General features: G+C 40.8%; 1 protein-coding gene across 4 annotated transcripts; it reads left to right on the top strand.

Annotated features, from left to right (window-relative positions):
* Positions 1-197: 197 nt before the first annotated feature.
* On the top strand, positions 198-20,049 carry LOC139767093 (maltase A3-like). 4 transcript variants are annotated; one of them, XM_071696067.1, is made up of 14 exons: positions 198-303; positions 1,421-1,576; positions 3,035-3,150; positions 10,224-10,403; positions 11,100-11,260; positions 11,986-12,111; positions 13,061-13,139; positions 14,188-14,338; positions 15,241-15,448; positions 15,933-16,053; positions 17,028-17,162; positions 17,687-17,882; positions 18,342-18,497; positions 19,777-20,049. In XM_071696067.1, the coding sequence occupies exons 2-14, from the start codon at positions 1,491-1,493 to the stop codon at positions 19,850-19,852; spliced, it is 1,791 nt and encodes a 596-aa protein (XP_071552168.1). In that variant the 5' UTR covers positions 198-303; positions 1,421-1,490; the 3' UTR covers positions 19,853-20,049. The 4 variants fall into 4 exon arrangements, with proteins under 4 accessions (XP_071552168.1, XP_071552169.1, XP_071552166.1 ...); XM_071696068.1 differs by lacking the exon at positions 13,061-13,139 and adding an exon at positions 12,920-12,998; XM_071696065.1 differs by lacking the exons at positions 198-303; positions 1,421-1,576; positions 3,035-3,150 and adding an exon at positions 5,197-5,403.
* The last annotated feature ends 310 nt before the right edge of the window (positions 20,050-20,359 follow it).

Here is a 20,359-nt window from a genome sequence, read left to right as displayed (position 1 = left end):
ATATATATATATATATATATATATATATATATATATATATATATATATATATATATATATGGCAAGTCATGTATGTGTGTGTGTGTGTGTGTGTGTGTACCCAAAAGTAGGTGAACACACAAACACACACACCTAATCTTATCTATTATCTCTGAATAACTATCACAAGATAAGAGATTAACCATCCCCTTTGGCTAATTGGTTCATCAGTATAGGTTCAGACCCGAGCAGACAACAGTATATACTTGTACACCTGTACACCCCTGGGAGGCTCAAGCCAGTGAACACATCTCGCTGGTGAAGGTAAGATCAACAGATATTGGTGTACATGGGACTGTGTGCTCGTACATGGGAGTACAGATCAAATGGGAGGGACAGGCAACATTAGACCAGATGATGTGTGACGGAGTTATGTGTTAAGAGGACAGTGATGGAGTTCTAAAATTCCTAATCCATATATAGATTTGAGGTAGGATAGTACAGCTAGATGTTCGGGGTATAGTTTTCTATGTCAACTTCCCAGCAATCGTTAGATGAAGGAATCGTGTGGAAGTGGAAGTGGTCGGGACTATCTATGGCGGTGAAGACGACCTCTTGACCTATACATGAAATTGAGAAAAGCTAATAATTCACACGACAAATGAAGAGAAATTATCGCAAAAAAATGTTATTTTCCTATTAGAATTAAACATGACATCCACACACTTGTAACAAAGCAGTTTACAATAGTAATATTTTCCACTTGATTAACCATGATCCACACACTGTGTAACAAAGCAGTTTACAATAGTAATATTTTCCACTTGATTAACCATGATCCACACACTGTGTAACAAAGCAGTTTACAATGGAACTATTTCCACTTAACTAACCATGATCCACACACTGTAACAAAGTAGTTTACAATGATAATATTTCCCATACCTAACCACAATCCACACACTGTGTAACAAAGCAGTTTACAATGGTAATATTTTTTCCACTTTACTAACCACGATCAACACACTGTGTAACAAAGCAAATTACAATGGTAATGTTTTCCACCTTACTAACAACGATCCACACACAGTGTAACAAAGCAGTTTACAATGGAAATATTTTCCACTTAACTAACCATGATCCACACACTGTAACAAAGTAGTTTACAATGATAATATTTCCCATACCTAACCACAATCCACACACTGTAACAAAGCAGTTTACAATGGTAATATTTCCCACATACTAACCACAGGAACAAGCGAAACAGTTGCCTCATTTCCACACATCTGTTCCCTATCTGTAATTCATATTGTATGTATAATGAATAATGTATATTAAGTATGACAATATGAAGTAGATCACTTTCTGCAACAGTGATTATTAACATTTACCAACGACCGACGAACCTAAAGTATTTTCTCTTTCTCAACCAAAACAGAAACTCTCGCACGCAGAAAACGGTTGTCGACGTCACTCAGGGATCCCCCCTGCCAGACGGCTGATGCAGGATGGACAGGAAGTACTTCCAAATCTGTCTTCTCGCCATTGTCTTTGTCGGCACCATCATCGTGATCATCGTCTGCTTCGAGGCAAAGTAATATTTTGGGTTGTTTTCTCCCTTATGACTGCCGTTGCCAATAATAAGTTCCTCAAAATTTAGGATCAGCTATTTAGGTTGACACCTGCCGTACGACATTTTAAACCCACTGAATGGCAGCAGGCTGAATGTTGGTCAGCCGCAGTGCCGCTGCACTGCCAGGTGTACAAGTAATTATTTCTGTTCAGGATACCAGTCGACAGCTGAAGTTCTGAACTTTAAACAGGCAAATATTAAGCACTTGACTCTTTGAACACGTCTTTACGACCACTGGGAAACAGATGCCAAAGACGCATAACATGTTCAGATCAGAGTATTGGATGGGTATGTGACGGCAGCGCCAGCAGCTCAGTGGCTGTCAAGTGTCATTCCTTTGGCCCACGTGACTCGTCTTTTCCTTCTGCCTCACCCACACGTAGGCTGCTGGCTTTCACCTCACGAAAGCAGACAGTCTCTTCATTGAACATATAAACAAAATGTAACTCGTACGACTTGTTTTTCGTAAGACTAGATTCTCCTGAGCAAGCCATCTCTCTTAGTATAATCTCGTCGTAAATAAATGAATAATTACTCTTCCAGCCAGTGTTCATTGGCAATGGAAGCAATACATCTCCGCTCAAGATGTTCCGCAGTCTACACAGACAACCACCTCATAATGTAGGTGGTCAAGTGAGACACCGTCAGACAGCGTCTGGCGCGGTAACTCAGTGTCAAGTACGATGGTACTGGCAGCACACACACATACACACACACACTGGTGTAGCTTAGAAGTGTTACTGTCAGTACCTGGTGGCTGTGCTGGTGGCTCAGGGGACATCTAATAATAATAATAATAATAATAATAATAATAATAATAATAATATGTATAACAATAATGATAACGTCTTATGGAAAAAGCTTGCAACTAAAGGATGAAAATATAGAACAATTTTACAATAAACAACAGGACTATAAAAAAGGGAGAGCGGTGTTAAAGAACTCAAGGTTATTTAAAATGTTGACACTGAGTGATGTGTGGCTGTTATGGTAGCAATCTGTACGAACTCGGATGGATTCGATGTGGTTGTGGTGCTGAAGTACAACTCCGGAAAGAGGGATCTCTTAGTGTTAGTAGGTGCTGAGGGCGAGGATGGTGTAGCAGCTTTCTCCCGAGGTGTCAGATGGAATCCAGGTGATGGTTGGAGAAAGAGTAGGGAGGACCAGTGTGTGTTTTAAGACCACTTGATGGTTGGTGTAAGACAGACAAATCGAGAATGATCTTTAATGTCCTTTTCTGTACTTGTTCAAGTAGCCTTCTGCTGTGTGGTGGCTACAGACGGGTTATGTATGTATGTATCAATAACTTAATGACCAATAAGTAGCTGACACACTATATAATTTCACCAACATACAACTTTCTTCTTGACGTTGAAATTCCCCCCGCCAGGTTGTACTAACACGCGTGGTGTGTTGCAGGTACGGGATCCGGGAGAAGGTTGTGGAGTCGCCCTTCTGGCAGACAAGCGTCGTCTACCAGGTGTACCCGAGATCATTCTACGACGGCCAGCCAGACGAAACCGGCGACATCACCGGTAAGGCAACACCCACACCTACACACCCATCCACCCACCCACCCACACACACACACACACACACACACACACACACACACACACACACACACTTGTTAACCCCCCTGGAGTACGAAGATTTTACCCACTGGATACGACGTCTTAATCTTCTTCATCACGGGTATTCTCGGCAGGGAGCCAGCCTCCCATCCGACGAAGTGACTTTTAGAGCACGAGAATCTAACCCCCTGGGTACGATGACTTCACAAACATAGCGACTGAACGCTTCGAGTACGATGATTAAGTTTATGAGTGTTGAGTTGTCTCTCTCACGTGATTAAGTCGCTGTCCTCAAGGTGTTAGAATGTGAAAACTAGAGGAAAGTACGAGAAATTTTGGCTCTAATCCTGAGAGCTAAGAGATAATCCATAATGAGGATTAACAAAGCTGAAAGAAAAGGGAAAATGGTCGAGAACGACTAATCCGTTCCATGGGAAGGAAACATTATATGGAATGACATAACATTTATCAACTGTTTCGGTAATTGAATATCTCCTCATTCGGTAAACAATCAGGATATCAGAACTAAAAAAAAACAAGATAAATCTTGTACAAATTGATCATTGTGTACACTCGTTACCTAGAAGTGAGAATAAAAGTGATAAATGTACCAATTCTAATAAACAACTCTTAAAGTCGTTATGTCACACTTTAAAAACTGGCCATATAACTAAAGAGCGCCGAGACTTGAAACATGTCCTGGAAGGTCGGAACTCATGTTTACAGTGACTGTATAACATTTCTTCAGAAGGCTTTTCATGGAGTTTCACAACAGAGTGAACTAGGAATAAATAGACGCGGAAATGAACTTTCAGTCTATCGTATTTTACAAAATGTGTTACGAATGTATGCAACACTTTCTAAGTTTAGCCAAAACCAATAAATGGTAGAAAAAGAAACGTGAACGCACTCTGTAGTAGGTGTCCACTGTCTCGCTATTCCACATTTTCGCGGGAATTTTAATCTCAGTCTCTGTACTATGCTTCAGTTATTTACCTCACTATACATCAACCCACCAATATCTTATGTAAGTGGCTCAATGAGCTTAAAATCAATAGGTATATCGACAAAATACATCGCAAATTTTACTTTGCAACACATTTCACAATGCAAGGATGAAATTATAGTATTTTCCTCTGATTGCTCTATAAACAAACACAAACAATACATAACTTATCTTACGGTAATGTTAAAATGTAACGTAAGTTAGATTACTGTCCCTAAGATATAGTGTCAAGACCAACTTTAATTGCTCTGGCGTGCTTGACAACCCAGGTTCCCCTTGAATGTCAAGAAATGACACATGACACTCACATACGCATAAATAAACATGCCGACACGTACATGAAGACAAACACGCACACATGATCAGTCTATCGAACGCCGAAGGTATCACGTCAACGTCACACGATATCAGCTGAGGAATGTGATCAATGAAATCCTAGATGGATAGTGCCAGCATCTCAAGTGACACTGAAAAAAAAAGAAAAAATATAAAAAAAATCTCAGGTACTTAGCTTAAGGAAGAATTTTTTTCTTCTCATTTATCATGCAGTTTACCTGGGAGTTTATTTACGATTTCTGCGTGTCTATCTTTGAAATCAATTGTATTTTTGTAATATTATAAAACAAGCTTCACATTCCTCTGAACACCAAAGAGTCTGTCATCAATAATTCATACGCATAAGTCTGGTGAAGACAATAATTCAACACTGAACACTGGCAACGAGTGAGACAGCTTAGTAACGCGATCTAACAACATAATCAGAACCCAGATGTGAGCCAGCCATGTCGGCCCGCCACACACTGCCAACTTCAAACTCTTCAGAAGTATATCCTCTCGCTATGACCATATACTCCGCTGTATCATACCTCTGACGAGCAATTTCCCATCGTAAACTTATAAGCCACCCCACAATGAGTGTAAATTAAACCAGAGGTGAATGATGTTGCTAGGAAAGCGACATTTGGAAGATAGCCAAACTCGGCAAGCCGGCCGGCCGAGACCCCTCGGCGCCAGTCTCGCGCGCTCGGACGCACCGGACATGAGTTCCCCTCACAAGCGAGCGCTCCGCACCCCGGAAAACCTTTATTCAAGCATTAAATCAATACCCAAGAAGAAGAAAGTCCCTTGGTGGCAGGAAGCAATCATTTACCAGATATATCCTCGTTCGTTCTTCGATAAGGATGGTCATGGCACGGGAACTTTGCGAGGTAATTATTGGATTTTCGTAGTTTTGTCTCCTGGAGGAGGGTTAGAACACAGCTTTCGGACAAGTCAAGGTCGAATGGAAGTCGATAACGGTTCTTCAGCGTGATGCATGTATTATGTAGTATGAGACGTGATGTCATTTTCATGGAGTGTTATGCTCAGGCCTCGTAAGGAATTTGTAAAATGTTTAAGAAGGCTGGAAGCAGCAGTTTTCGGAGATGAATATCTTTGCGATGATATGCAACTGAAAGTTGTCTCTTCGTTATTGACAGTAGTTTTAGACATATACTGCACTACGTAATTAAAGAGTTATTCTTTCACTTAACAGAATCATTTTGTTTAATCAATGTTCTTTACCTACTTGTACATTACTCTAGCAATATTCTAACTTGGTTTAGCGACTGTTCATGAAAGAGTGTAAACAGCTTATATACCAGTCCATGTTTGTATTTTGTTTTGCCAAGTATGCCTGAACGTTTGTGTATCTGGGAGTGTCCTTAAAATTACGGTGCATTATGTATTCATATGCGTATGCGAATTTTACAGGTGGGGAGACGTGTTTGAATTTTCCCACCAAATAAAAGTGGTATGTGACGTGTGGGTCGAGGAGGGGTTTAAACCCATTAAGGAAAGGTATTTGAGGCGATCATAAGGAAATCTAATATCTAATGTACTTGCAAATGACTGCTGCAAAAACTTACTTAAGAAATTATCAAGAAATAGATGGTAGATCAATGTGTAAGTCTTATTATCAAAAGGCGAGTGTGCGGGTGAGCAAGAATAGCTAAGTTTACCCTTCAAATGTGAATGTGAACGTAATGTACGGCTGTTTCACAAATCTATTAGAAAATTGGTATGAATATTTTCTTTTGTTTAGAAAACGAAATTCCTCTTTTACTTGCATAATGATAACCATAACAACTAATGAACACAGACTGATATTACATATATGGCACACTCAATGGATTCTTTAAGGCAAAAGAGCTTATATTAATAATGGTTTTACAAGACCGGCTCTATGTGGTCCAGGAACTGTATCTACAGTTCTTGTAGCAGGATTTTTATTTACTGATTGCACTGTTAGCCTCTTGAGCACGAGAATATGACCTTTGGATCATGGTGTAACCTTTGACTTGATCCTCAATGGTAGATTAAAGGCTAGACTATCAAACCTAAAGGTCGTGCATTCGTGCTCAAGGGTCGCACCCTCGTGTTCGGGGGCAGTCTAACGAGGTGTTTATTCTTGTACGTTAATACAATAAATGATTCGTTTACTGAACTGCATATAAAAGCATTTCATTTACATCGGCAGGTGAAATTTGTAGCGTAGAATTGAACTGCATTTGAAAGTCATTAACGTTTGTACGTTCTGTACGAGGGAGTGGGTGCTTTCTTGGAACACGGCCCAGAATTTCAAATCTGCTGCGCCAGTCCATCAGAAATAGCATTATAGCATTTTTTGCTATTAATACCGTGCTTCACATATTTTCATGTTGTATGTTGGCCTTGAACTGTAACTTAAGTTCATTACTTAACGCAAGGCTAAAAGACTGTTGCCATTAAGTTTAACAACAAGAATATCAAACTTTTGAATGGTACGCGAGAGGGATACGCTACGCCATGGACAATTATTATCGTGTATAATACCTGACTAGTGAAGAAGGATTTTGATTGTCTGGGCCTGAACATCCACGGAGACGAAGGATGCGCGGTGGAGAAAATTTATTGGAATGATGTGAGATACGGGAGAGAAAATGATGAAAGGGGGGCGGGAGGAGACTTGGATTATGGACTACTATTATCACGTACCGTACTAGACAATGATAGGCTAGACCATATTTGATTTTAGGTAAGCTGGACCATGGTTGATTTTTGGCTAGGCTAGACCAAAGTTCATCTTTAGCTAGGCTGGACTATAGTTCATTTTTAGCTAGGCAAGACCATGGTTTATTTTTCGAGCACTTCCCCAATGGATGATTATAATCATCAGTTATTTTTCGCAAGAAAATCATGGAGGTATGCACGTTCAACGTATGTGTACTTCGATTTGGGGCGTTTTAACCCCTGGTCGTTTCGTTTAGCGTTTGAAAACAAAGGTACTTAGGGTTTTCAAAAACGAAATTGAAGTTCACAAGAACTTAAATGCGACTTTCTCCATACCCCGTTTTCTTTCCTTGCAAGGCTGAGTTATATAAGTTTCCCTTAATTACTCTCACGTACATTATACGAAAACTTTGCAACGCAGTTATTATAAAAGCCAGCTTTATACTTGTTCTTGTATGAATAAACTCTTCACCGTTCGTATTATCTAGCGACACAATATACAATCAATTTGACACTGATTATGAGATATTTCAACTATTGTATGAGTTTATGTTGTATTATCTGTATATCTCTAGTTACTGGTACAACCTCCCACTCAACGTACTGTGTTATAAATCCCACTTCAGTGTAAACGTTGCACTACAACTATTTGTACGACAGTTCTGGCGCCTGAACATAACAACTTTACACTGCAGCTACTGTAATCATCAAAATTTACACCACTAGCTACTGTAATCATCAAAATTTACACCACTAGCTACTGTAATCATCAAAATTTACACCACTAGCTACTGTAATCAAAATTTACACCACTAGCTACTGTAATCATCAAAATTTACACCACTAGCTACTGAATATTAGTAGACTTTACACCACAGCTACTGTATAACATTACACCGTTGCTACTACTTAAAAAAAAAGAAAAGAGCAATAAACCCTAGCGAATGAATAAGACATCCAACTTTAAACTGGGGCGAGACGGCATCTGGAGGCCGATCTGATAGCTGAGTCACTCGCCTCCTGCAGCGTAGGTGAAGGCAGGGTGTGGTTGGTGGCTCACCTCACCGTGCGGGCACGCGCCCTGGGGTAGGCACGTCCCCCGCCCGGGGACAGATGCGGTAAAGTCCAAGGTTTCTTCAAGGTGATTTAAAGAGTACGAGTTAACAACAGAAAATTTGGAGACGTTCGGTAGGAATATCTTACTTCTGATGAAAGATAATGTATTCCTAAACAATACCACGATATTCTGTATGCATCACGGGGTTTAAGTATTCAAATTCCCGGAGGCAAACCTACATTACGTTTTAAGTTAAAGCTGCTAAAATTTTGTGGAAATCATTCCCGGTTCTAAGACGCATTCGAATCACACACACACACACACACATATATATATATATATATATATATATATATATATATATATATATATATATATATATATCATGCCACTGAACACCTGTTTCTTTCCACTTTTCCGTAAACGGTTGTTTTTTTTTATCTGGGCTTTAAGCCTATCGAGTGTTCCAGGGTCATGAAAGCTGTCAAGATTAACTACATCCACCACCCGAAAAAAAAAACTGAACACCTTCTTAATGCGTTAAAGATGATTTAAGACCACATACACTCTTAACTATGTTTAACGACACTTGTAAGAACGATTTAACCTCCTCCCTTAAAAACTCGTGCAAGAAAAGTTGAAAGTTCGCTTTTTTTTTTTTACACCAACTGCACTGATACTGATGTTATAACATCAAGTTATTTGACGTAATTTGCAAATTTATGGGTATCCTGATTAGATGCTTTTTTTTTTATTCTTCATTATGGTGTTTCTGCAGCATCGCTGCAATTCTCTAGCTATTTTCGTTGCTGTCGTGGCCGCTGTGGGTGTGTGCATTGCACCACTATTTCCGTTGGACAAACCTCCTTGTCAACAGCAATAAACATTTTTTTTTTGTGCTTTATACTTTTTTCTTTCACACATGATACAAAGTTTGGCTTAAAATCTTCAACTGTTTATTAACTCTAAATCTTAAGATATGTATATATTACATGGCATTACAGATTCATTGTTTTGTTTGTTAGTTATATTTAGACCTGTCGTGTTTGTTAAGAAGTAGACTGGCATGTTTGTGTGCAGCATCATGTGATCATAGTGCCCTCTCCATATTTTTCCTTGTAGTATTACTTAGTATCATTATCTTTCATCACGACTCGTCTACATAATTTCTACTAAATATAAGAAGCCCATTGATATGATTCACTCCCACTTTAGTAAATTATTTCTGTGGTGTCCATAAAACTTCATACGAGGGCGTGACCCTTGAGTATGACTGCCTTTGACTTGTACTTTTTTTTGGGGGGGGGGGGTCGTTCAGTCATGCTGAAGGGGTTAATGTCTGTCGAACCGATACTAGTTGCTCCAGAACCAACATCAGGAGAAAAATATAATGTTTTGATAGAAAAAACCAGTAAGGTTTTGTTTCTCAAAACAGTTAAACCTAACGAATCAAAAGCGGAAAAAAAAAACTTGGCTGAAACTTACATCTCGGGCAACAGTTTGTGAACTTAAACTCCTCACAGCAGCGTTTCTTATGAGATAAAATTCACTAGTTGGAATAAACTACGAAAAGGACTTGCTAGCGAACTCCAACACTCGTCTCCTAGATGTACCACTGTACTGAAAACTGCATACACGTTTCATGAACCGGAAACCCAGAAACTACACCCTCTACTGCCCTCTTTAAGAGGTCAGGTTAAAGATCACCCCATTATACCCGAGGGCTGTTGGTTGGTAAGTGTGTCAGTAGTGAAATTAGTACAATATACAGAAACTCAAGTGTGAGAAAGTTTAGTATCAAATTATATTTTAAGGTAAACAGTAAATTGTAATCTCGTGCATAATCACTGACCCTAATTACAACTTTAATGTTCATTCTCCGCCATCTCTGCTCTTTTTTTTTTATCCCTTTAAACATTTTCATCTTGTCTCACCTGCCAGGCATCACATCCAAGGTGGACTACCTGCTGGAGCTCGGGGTTGGTGCGGTGTGGTTGAGCCCGGTCTACACCTCGCCCATGAAGGACTTCGGCTACGATGTCGCCAACTTTACCGAAATCGACCCCATTTTCGGCTCCATGGCCGACTTCGACGACCTGGTCACCACCCTACACCGGAAAGGTCAGAGCTTTACTTACATTCCTTCATTACCTGAATATCACGGCTATTTAGAATTGTCCAAATAACAGTAAAGAGTATTATACAGTCACCTAAGTATTAGTCTAATAATTATCAATAATCATCGTTATATAAATTATCCAGTCATCCAAATTATCTGATAAGTAAACCCCTTGCACACTATTGTTCGACACTTGAGTATCAAGGTTCGAACTTTGGATTCATTAGCTGTACCTGACCTTCAGGATCAAGTCAAAGGCCAGGCCATCATCCCTAAGGGTAGTGTGCCACTAAATTCAAGGGTAGTATCGTCGTAAAGAAAAAAAGGGGATTGAATTGCATGGTGTTTCTCAGAGAGACATTGGATATTTGAAACGTCTGAGGCCTAGATCTCGAATAACACAGTCGTTTGATGGAGGATTGGGGAAGATTGGTAAGATGACGAAAAATAGGTAACGTTAGTAAGATGAAATAGGTACAAACATTTAATTTCATTCGACCATCCATCATCCTTCCTGTCAACTATCCATTCCACCTTCAGTTCATACAGTTCTTCTGTCTGTACATCGCTTTAAACAACCATTCAATCATCCCTGCAAGCTAACCTAACTTTATAGTCCAACTGATTAGTACCAACAGCGCAGAATCTGATGCACCACAGTCTAACCTAGCGCAACTCGACCTTGCTGGCGTCCACAGGGCTGAAGCTGGTGATGGACTTCGTGCCAAACCACAGCAGCGACCAACACGAGTGGTTCCAGCGGTCCGTGCGCTGCGAGGATCCCTACACAGACTTCTACATCTGGGCCAACTCCTCGGGCGTCGACGCCAATGGAACTCAGATCCCGCCCAACAACTGGGTGAGTCAGGAAACACATTCCGTCCAGTTTCCAGTAACTCTGCCACTCACAAGATACCCTCCTTACTTTACAATTAAGATACACAGTCACACCTTCAAATGTTGACAGAGCAACAAGAGATATATTCATTTTTAAAGCAATAAGAGATATATTCATTTTTCGGTCTTTACTGAAGCCTAGTCGGACATTAAGAGCTACAGCCTTGTCAGTACACTTACACCCTATATCAACTGATGGGTCACGGCCGCAACTAGTTAACAGTCTTAGTTTCAAACGATCCTCCAACAAGAATTAGATTGATTTGAACCTCTAAGCACGGCAGTCTGACCATCAATAACAACAGTGCGACCCTAGGGGTATGACAGCCTGACTCTCGACCGTCATGCTCGAGAGATTTTTCTACAACAGCGATAGCGTCCGTCACTAAACACTGCGATAGTAATAAGAACAGGGGATGACCAATGGTATACCTAGATCAAACAAGGCAGTAGAACAATAGCGAAGTCAACTTAGAACATTGATGGAGTCAGTTTAAAGATGACTGCTGTAACAAGGTCACCTGGGGTTTCCTTGGTAGAAATGGGTCACCGTAGCTGTATTAGTGTGATTCACAATAACAATCAGCTGAGGTTGCCAATACACTCACAATGAGGTTTGCTCGGGTCATCAAAACACTTCATGGGTCAGCAGGGTCACCACAGGGGTTAACAGTGTTCTAACTGCAGCTGAGCGTGTTCCGGGGGTCAGCGTGGGAGTGGAATGATGAGCGTCAACAGTTCTACTTCCACCAGTTCCTGCCCGAGCAACCTGACCTCAACTACCGCAACCACCTCGTTAGGGAAGAGATGAAGGTAAGTTTGTGTAACAGTCTACCGCAATCCCCGCTCTTAGGAATATACATCTGCCTGAGTCTACACAGATGAAAGTTAGAATCTATGAAAGCATTAACTGACGCTAATGAGAACCAAAGGAAGTTGAAAAAGTAACGACCTTAACTCTGTCGTTGAGGGGGAAAAATGCATCTGCACCACTGAAAATCTTAGCAACGACATGAAAAAAAAAATGAATGAATATAACTATGATTACTCCAACCCTTCAATAGGAGTGCCTGTAATATCTTTAACTGCTTTATCCTGCTCATTATAAGACAAATTAGTAAGTATACCTATAAGATTAATTAATTAACCCAGTATTATCTCCCTGCTTACCTTCACTTCTTGTAGTAAGACGGTACTACTCCTAAGCACAACGGGACGACCTTTGAATATAATGGCCTAACCCTGAAAAGTCGGGATAATGACAGGACTATTGTAACACCCAATTGTTGTACCGTCGTGCTAAAGGGTCGTAACGTCAGGCTTAAGGAAATACTGATAGGTATGAGGGACTGCAGTCATTGCTACATTGTTCGATAAGTTACCTTTCAATGCGAAGACTGCATGTTAATGGTGATACGTGTACAGAAACGAGAAGCTAATGTTTCTTCATATTTCACTCCAATCCCTCTTAGTCATGAGTAAGATTTAGAGTAAAGCGTGTTAGAATACTTGTGTCCTAGCTTCTTTTACTGTATTTCCCTGTCCTTTTGCTCTCCTGATTAAAATATTTTACCTAAGGTACATAGAATAACATTATCTTAACCTTCTCGGGCCTGATAAGAGAGTCCTGACAATGTGGCTGGACAGGCACGTAGACGGGTTCCGGATTCACGCTCTCAAATTCCTCTTCGAAATAGAAGGTAATTACTGGTCTTTATTATTAACAGCTTCATGTTATTTTATCATTCTCGGTCATGTTAAGAAAGTGCTGACGTTCTGGCTGAAAAAGGGTGTTGACGGCTTCCGGATCGATGCTATCAAACATCTCTTTGAAGTAGAAGGTGAGTCGTAAGCCCCAGAACTAGGCTATTCTTGATCACTGTTTGCAACAGATTTCATCGATCCCTGTTCGCCTGCCGCTGCTCCCTGCGTCATCAATTCAACCTCTTCCGTTGATCAGTGTTTGCTTGCTCCCTTCATCGTTTTCATCTCCGTTGATCACTGGTGTTCCGTTCATCATGCTTCCATCCGACCCGCTGGTCAGTCTTTCCTCTTCCCTGTACCGCTGCCATCCCTTGCTCCATTGATCACTGCGTGTACCCTATTTTATTGATCAGTCTCCTGCTGCCCCCTTGAGTACTGCATGCACTGCTTCCCTGACCGCCTGAGCACTGCATGCTGTTAACTCCTGCACCGTTGCATGCTGCTGTTCCTTGAAAGACGCTATGTTCGACATGAACATTTGCTGTTGCTTCCATTAACATCATCATCGCTGCAGTTACATCTCCTGCTGATCCCGTGAAGATGACCAAACACTGCTCATTTGGTGATCCTACTGTAAGTCTGGTGTTACAGTGACATGTATAAACCATGCAATACAAAATTTATATTACAAATTTATATTACAAGAGTTGTGGCCCTTGGGCGATGGTAACCTGGTGCTTATAACTAGTTTAGATGAGTTCAGCAGGTTGTGTCCTTCCTAGGAAAGCGAGTGGATAAAAAGACGATGTCGTAATCATACGGTGATACAGGACACAGTGATTTGGAGTAACTGTGAAAGATATATTTCTTACTAATTGATTTAGAATTAACTATCACCCAGGTATCTTTAACGTTTTGTGATTAATTATAGATTATTTTGAAAGACCTGTATTAGTGGAAGGATGCAACACCACAAACTGTTATGACACTAAAATAACACTTATCATTTTAAAGTATAATGCACAGTAACTGCATGTTAAAAATGATTAAAAACAAAACTAATCCGATTCTTGGAATTCTGATAATTTACATAGACGAGACGCTTATTGCTTGAAGTGTTTATACGAAAGACCATGCAAAACTGACAGCTCACAACAGTAGTAACCTTTCGTCCATCCTCGGCAGACTTGAGTCAGAATGAGCCAGTGGCGACCCACTCTGGGGTCCAGGACCCAGATGATTACGACTATTTGAACCACACGTACACGGTGGACCAGCCCGAAACACTGACCGTGGTCCGGGAATGGCGCCAACTCCTCAACCAGTATCCAGACAGGTGAGACAACATTAGAAGTAATTACTATGATTTTTTCTTTATGGTTTTTAAGATAAGATTAGGTTTTAGCTCTTCAAGACCACAAATCCAAACAACATAATTTTCAAGATTTTTTAAAGAATCCTTAAATTAGGCATGTTTCTCCGTTATGCCATTTGAAGCTGCGTTACCCTAGCCTAATCTGACTTTACATCTCCATACTTCAACCTAATCAAACCCTAACATTTATCGCTAACATTATGTTTCCTTTTCACTCATACTCTCATCCTGCCTCGTGTGCACCTCGCTCAAACTCACTCATTTTACATCTGTCCCAGTCATGTGCTCATAAGTATCTCAGAACTGCATCGTTCACTCGATCAGTCATTCCATCTTCCTTTTTTTTTCAGTTCACTGTTTTTCGTAATACACACTACTCTGTATTCGAAGCCTAAACTCTTGAGCGTTACGGTATGACCATCATACTCAAAGTTCGTGCCAGGGTTAATTAAATAAATCATCTCTATTGTTTAACTTGTTTCCTAGTTCTTGTGTGGTTCAAGTGGTTCGGTGAGTTCGAAGATACTCAGTGAACCCGTTTGAATCAGCCTGCATAATGGTTCGAAATCGATAATCAGACCAACGTTTGAGCGGTTCGAATTAGCATGCTTATGGAAAGCTTTTTCTGATGTGAAACGTCCTTAATAGAATGTTGTTATGATTACAAGTATTCTAATTGTCTATCAAGAGGAAGTGTTACCGCCGGACGAAACTGACGTTGTTTCGTCTGATGATCAAGTATATTATTGTTACTGTGTGACTTAATAAACATGCAGTAGGTTAGTCCCACTTGCTGGTATCATAGTCATGTAATGATCATAATAATGTTCTCGTCATAACTTACAATGGAGTTGTCCCGACAGGGTGATGATGGTGGAGGTCTATAACGACGACATTGATGCCGTGATGAAGTACTACGGCAACGAAACGGTGCCCTTGGCAGACTTCCCATTCAACTTCTTCTTGATCGACAACCTGCAGAGCCGCGGGGACCTGACTGGCGAGTCTCTCCGCTACACCATCGACCTCTGGTTGGATAACATGCCCGAGGGCAAGTGGCCTAACTGGGTGGTTAGTAACCTTCTTTTATAACTTAAATCATCGCGTTTTTAGCCTATAAGATCGGTAGTTATTGGTCATTTATAATCTGAAATCATGACAACAGTCAGTCCTGGTAGTCTAATGATATTAAGAGTATAATACAATTTAGTCGGTAAGGCCAATTCCTTTGAGGTCATAGCATAAGAAAGGTATTGTCCTCTCATTTATTGAGTTTACAGCAGAGCAACACTAACGGATTCTTGTGTTGTGAACTAGAGCGCGGCATATTATAAGCGCCAGTGTTTTGGGACATGAAGCTCGGTAGAATCGAAGCCCGTCAGTGTTTTGTCAACGTAAAAACCAAAGTTATTGTTTCAAGCTTTCCACAGTCAACAGCCCCTTCTCCCTCAAAAATAGATGGATAAATTGAATGAATTATCTGTAGTCCGATGTAATGCAGCAGCTAAGATTTTCGGCGTTGTCGGCTTAAAAGGAATATTACTGCTTGCCTTAGACAGGGAACCATGACAATGGCCGAGTGGCGTCGAGGTTGGGCAGGGACCTGGTGGACGCCCTCAACATGCTGACGCTTCTCTTGCCCGGCACGCCTGTTACCTATTACGGCGAGGAGCTCGGTAAGTGCTGAATTGTCAGTTGCCTATTATTTGAGATTATTTATTTCAGCGTTATGGAAAGGGAGTTCTACACTCATGTGGGCCCATCTCACGATATTCCTCCTCTCAAACAACTTTTTAACTTCTGTATATTGTCTGTATTCATAATTTCATTCCCTAGCTCATAATTCCACGTTCCTCTCCTAACTCCATTGTTATGACGTCTGGATGCTCTCGTTGCTGTGAGTGTTTGTAACAACCTGTTATGAAGTGAATGCAACAAATTTCAAGTTTGGTACTGTCTGGCAGATACTTAAAGGCTTCCAAATTCACAGAACGATTTTTCTACTTACGATGTAGATCTTACAAAACTTGAGTTGCATTGGATCACCTGGTGATTGCCCCCCCCCCCCCCCCCACACACACACACAAAATAGTTTTCTCGGGTTTAATTAGGTTAAGTTAGGGTCTGAAAGCAAACCTAACCTATGAAAACGTAGGCCGGGAGGAATGAATCTCCTGGTGATCCTTTTCTTCTTATAGCGGTTGAACTTAACTTTCCATGTGATTATTTTCCCTGATACTTCATTTGTTTGTCTTCTGTAAATCTTTAATTGTTGTTGGCTGCAAATCATAGTGATCCTAGCTTACATCGTTCTCGTAAGTTTAGTTTTTGGTGCTCTGAGAGCATATGTGATTATTCTAATAATTTTTTTCATTGTCCTATAGATTTAGTTATTACTTGTTGACATTATATTGTTGATGTTCTACTATTTATAATTTTTGTTTCCAGATATCTTTACCCACTGTTGTAACCAGATATCTTTACCCACTGTTGTAAACACATCTCTTGCTGTCTTCGCATGGTGTAACTACTGTTGTTGTCCTTTCTGCGTAACGTATCGTTGTTGTGGTTGTTGCTGTCATGTTGTGATAACTGCTGGTGTTGCGAGGTCGCGCCCGTAGCGTTAGTCCTCACCCTTAACCTCCGCCAGGCATGGAGAACACGTTCATCAGCTGGGATGAGACCAAGGATCCCGAGGGATGTCGCTGGGGCCCTGACCTCTACCAGGAACACAGCAGAGACCCCGAGCGGACTCCGATGCAGTGGGACAACTGTACGAACGCAGGTGAGAGAGAGAGAGAGAGAGAGAGAGAGAGAGAGAGAGAGAGAGAGAGAGAGAGAGTTTACAGATGACCTAAAGACCAAAACATAGTGGTTCACTACCTTCACTAAGCCATTAAATCATTCCATCTACGTCACTGTATCTTTATATTGCCCAGTATCCCCATGACTTGGTTACATCCATACAAACTACCTTATACTATTATCTCCATTCAAACTACCTCGCACCTTTACCCCCATATCAGTTACCTCACTTCAGTACCCTGAGGCAAGCTACGTAATATTATTACCATTACCATTATTACCAGTAGTGGTACTGGGTAGTCTATACGACTACCCAGTACCACTACACCCATGTATTACACCACCTCTCACATACAGACAACCTAACACGATAACCGCCATACAAACCACCTTATACACTATTACCCCCTATACAATGTACTTTACAATATGTCTTTTACATACCTCCTCCACCACGAAGACTCGGGTCCTGGGTCCTCAAGCCGTCTCTGTTGTCCCCGACAGGTTTCACCACCGCCAACAGCACCTGGTTACCAGTCAACCCCAACTACAAGGTGCTCAACGTGAAGGCACAGACACAAGCGGAGACCAGCCACCTCAAGATCTACAAGGAACTGGCCGTGCTAAGGAGGGCGGACACCTTCAGCAAGGGACACATTGCCTTTCCAGTCGTCACTAAGGAAATCTTCAGTTTCCTCAGGTGTGGAGGAATACAGTAAGCCGTAATGACACTGTATGTTTGAATTCTTACCTCATTCTTCCGTCCCTAAAGAACATAATACTGACAGAACACACTGGCATAACCCGGCAAGCACTAAGCAACCGACCACTCAACTCGGTTTTAAACTCCTGTCCACCAGCCAAACGTTTACCCATTAGAAACCATACTCCCCGAGACAAACACGTCTCGTTCTGTCACACGCTCAAAGATATCATCACCCACCACTACAAGCAACGCTTCAGCGTATTCCAAGGCCCTTCATACCCATAAAGAAGAAACCAAGCGCTTACTACCCAATTGCCTTTCACATTTTGCTCAGACACGCACACACACGATATCATCTGTGAACATGGTCAGCTTTCTAAATGCAACGGAAGCCTCATAAGGATAGAGAGGACTCAAGGTAGAAATATATAAAAGACTGGTGTATGCCTACAGGTACCTGGAGGGTTCGGAAAAGTACCTGCTGGTAATCAACACGTCGGAGGAAGAGCTGGAGGTGAATCTGCATCGCCACGCCAACCTGCCGCTCCCCAGTTCGGCTGTGGTCGTCCTCCGCTCCGTCACCGATACCTCGGAGAAGACGCATCCCGGGTGAGTCGGACCCTCCGCAAGGTCGTGACGTAATGTGTTATGTGTAAATCCCAGACTTTTGTTTGTTACTGTATATTCAGGAAAATATAAGACCAAAAACATGTAAAATTCATTGTAATTGTTCATTAAATTTCTCACCATAATTGTTGTAATGATAAAAAAGAAACAGGAATCCCACAACATAGCTTCCACAATGTTCATGCTAGAGGATGACAGCTCCTTTGCCCACAGTACTTCAACCCTCTTCTAAATCAGTCGTACATTATTTTTCCAGTGTGGTGAACATAACCACGTCCTTACCTGAATCCTCCATATCTTTAATTTGACCGCTAGTGGTTCCCTTGATCCTGCATAATCCTTCTCCCTTGATTTCCAGTGTTGTTGATGTTACATGAAAACACTTCCTTCATAAAATCGTTAACATAAGGATGAATTGGTTCACCAGCTCATCGCTTGACGCAAAAATTCGTATTCACCTATGCTACCTGACCAGGTAAAGAAACCTTGAGTCAAACGATGAGCTGGGGAACAAATTCATCCTCGCAATTCCTTGAACCTGAAGACCTTCTGTTGAATCCTTGAACACACTTCTGGTTCTTCCTCCGTCCTTAGTCCTTTAATCACATCTGCCAAATGTTTGACTGTTCTGTGCCTTCTTTTGGTCTTCTCGACTCCACCCCACTTTCTTGTCAACATATCGTTAGTCCAACCTCAGATTTTCGTTACTGGCTAATAAATCAGTGCTCAAATTCTTCCCTTGTGTTTCTTATTTATATTTATTTACAATTCTAACACCCATCTCAATCAGCAGAAAAAAGCAGTTGAGATGCAGTCGCCACGGTTTTAAAATGTTCAATTATATCTTGATTTCACCGTTTCTTCTCATTCGTCACATTCACGTTGCCCGGTAGACGCATTCCACTTTACCTATGTTGTTCTTGCAGGGGTAGTCATTATCATTGTCTCTAAGTAACTTTTCAAATGTTTTTTTACGTTTACATATCTAACTGTTATGCTGTTCTTAATAGCTTTAAAATGAACCCCGTTGGTAATAGTCTTGCTACATGATGAACCAAAAATCTTAATTCTGGTCTTCATTACCTATACTTACTTATTCTGTTGATGTAAACCATAATGTCTAATTTCACATGTAATGCTCACGAAAGTGACTGATCACCTTGACTTACAGTATTTTGATTTTCTGTTATCTTCTTAATGTGTATTCATCTCATTCTACCGTCACGACGGACACATATATGTTTTTGCCATGTTCCAACAGGTCCGAAGTGCCCCTGGACAAGGTGCCACTAGTGGGTGGCGAAGGGTTACTTCTCAATCTACAAGCAGAAGACTGAAGAAGCTGGACATACACACACGAACGCACACACTTGAATGCACTTAGAGAGTACCGAGACCCTAGCACCACACTGTTCCGTTTACACAGTAACAGGAAAATATATATCAACGGATTTACGTCTTTCGTCCCAAGTCAACAGTTGTTGAAAAAGACTATATTCTATATTAGAATTTGTTTAAAAGATACTAAAAATTGCATTTTGTTTCATTATCCATAAATGTTCTTGAAACAACATATGTAATGTCCGGTAGCGAACCAACACAAAGAATCGACTCCAACACACACACACACACACACACAGATAATAATAAAACAAAAATGCATTTGAGTTTATTGTTTTTATGTCGTAATTTCGGAATATAACGCAATGAGAAAATCGAGGATTATGCATTTGGAATAACTGGCAAGGTTTATAGTAGGATTCTAACACATAAAAAAGAGGTTGTTTAGGCAAGAGGGTGTGGCCAATCCTTTAATATTAAGATTATAAATACCGGTGAAATTT

Source organism: Panulirus ornatus, chromosome 59, assembly GCF_036320965.1.
Source record: "Panulirus ornatus isolate Po-2019 chromosome 59, ASM3632096v1, whole genome shotgun sequence".
In the NCBI taxonomy this organism is placed as follows: Eukaryota; Metazoa; Arthropoda; class Malacostraca; order Decapoda; family Palinuridae; genus Panulirus; species Panulirus ornatus.
The sequence above is the reverse complement of the archived record's forward strand: the minus strand, read 5'-3'. Positions and strand labels throughout refer to the sequence as shown.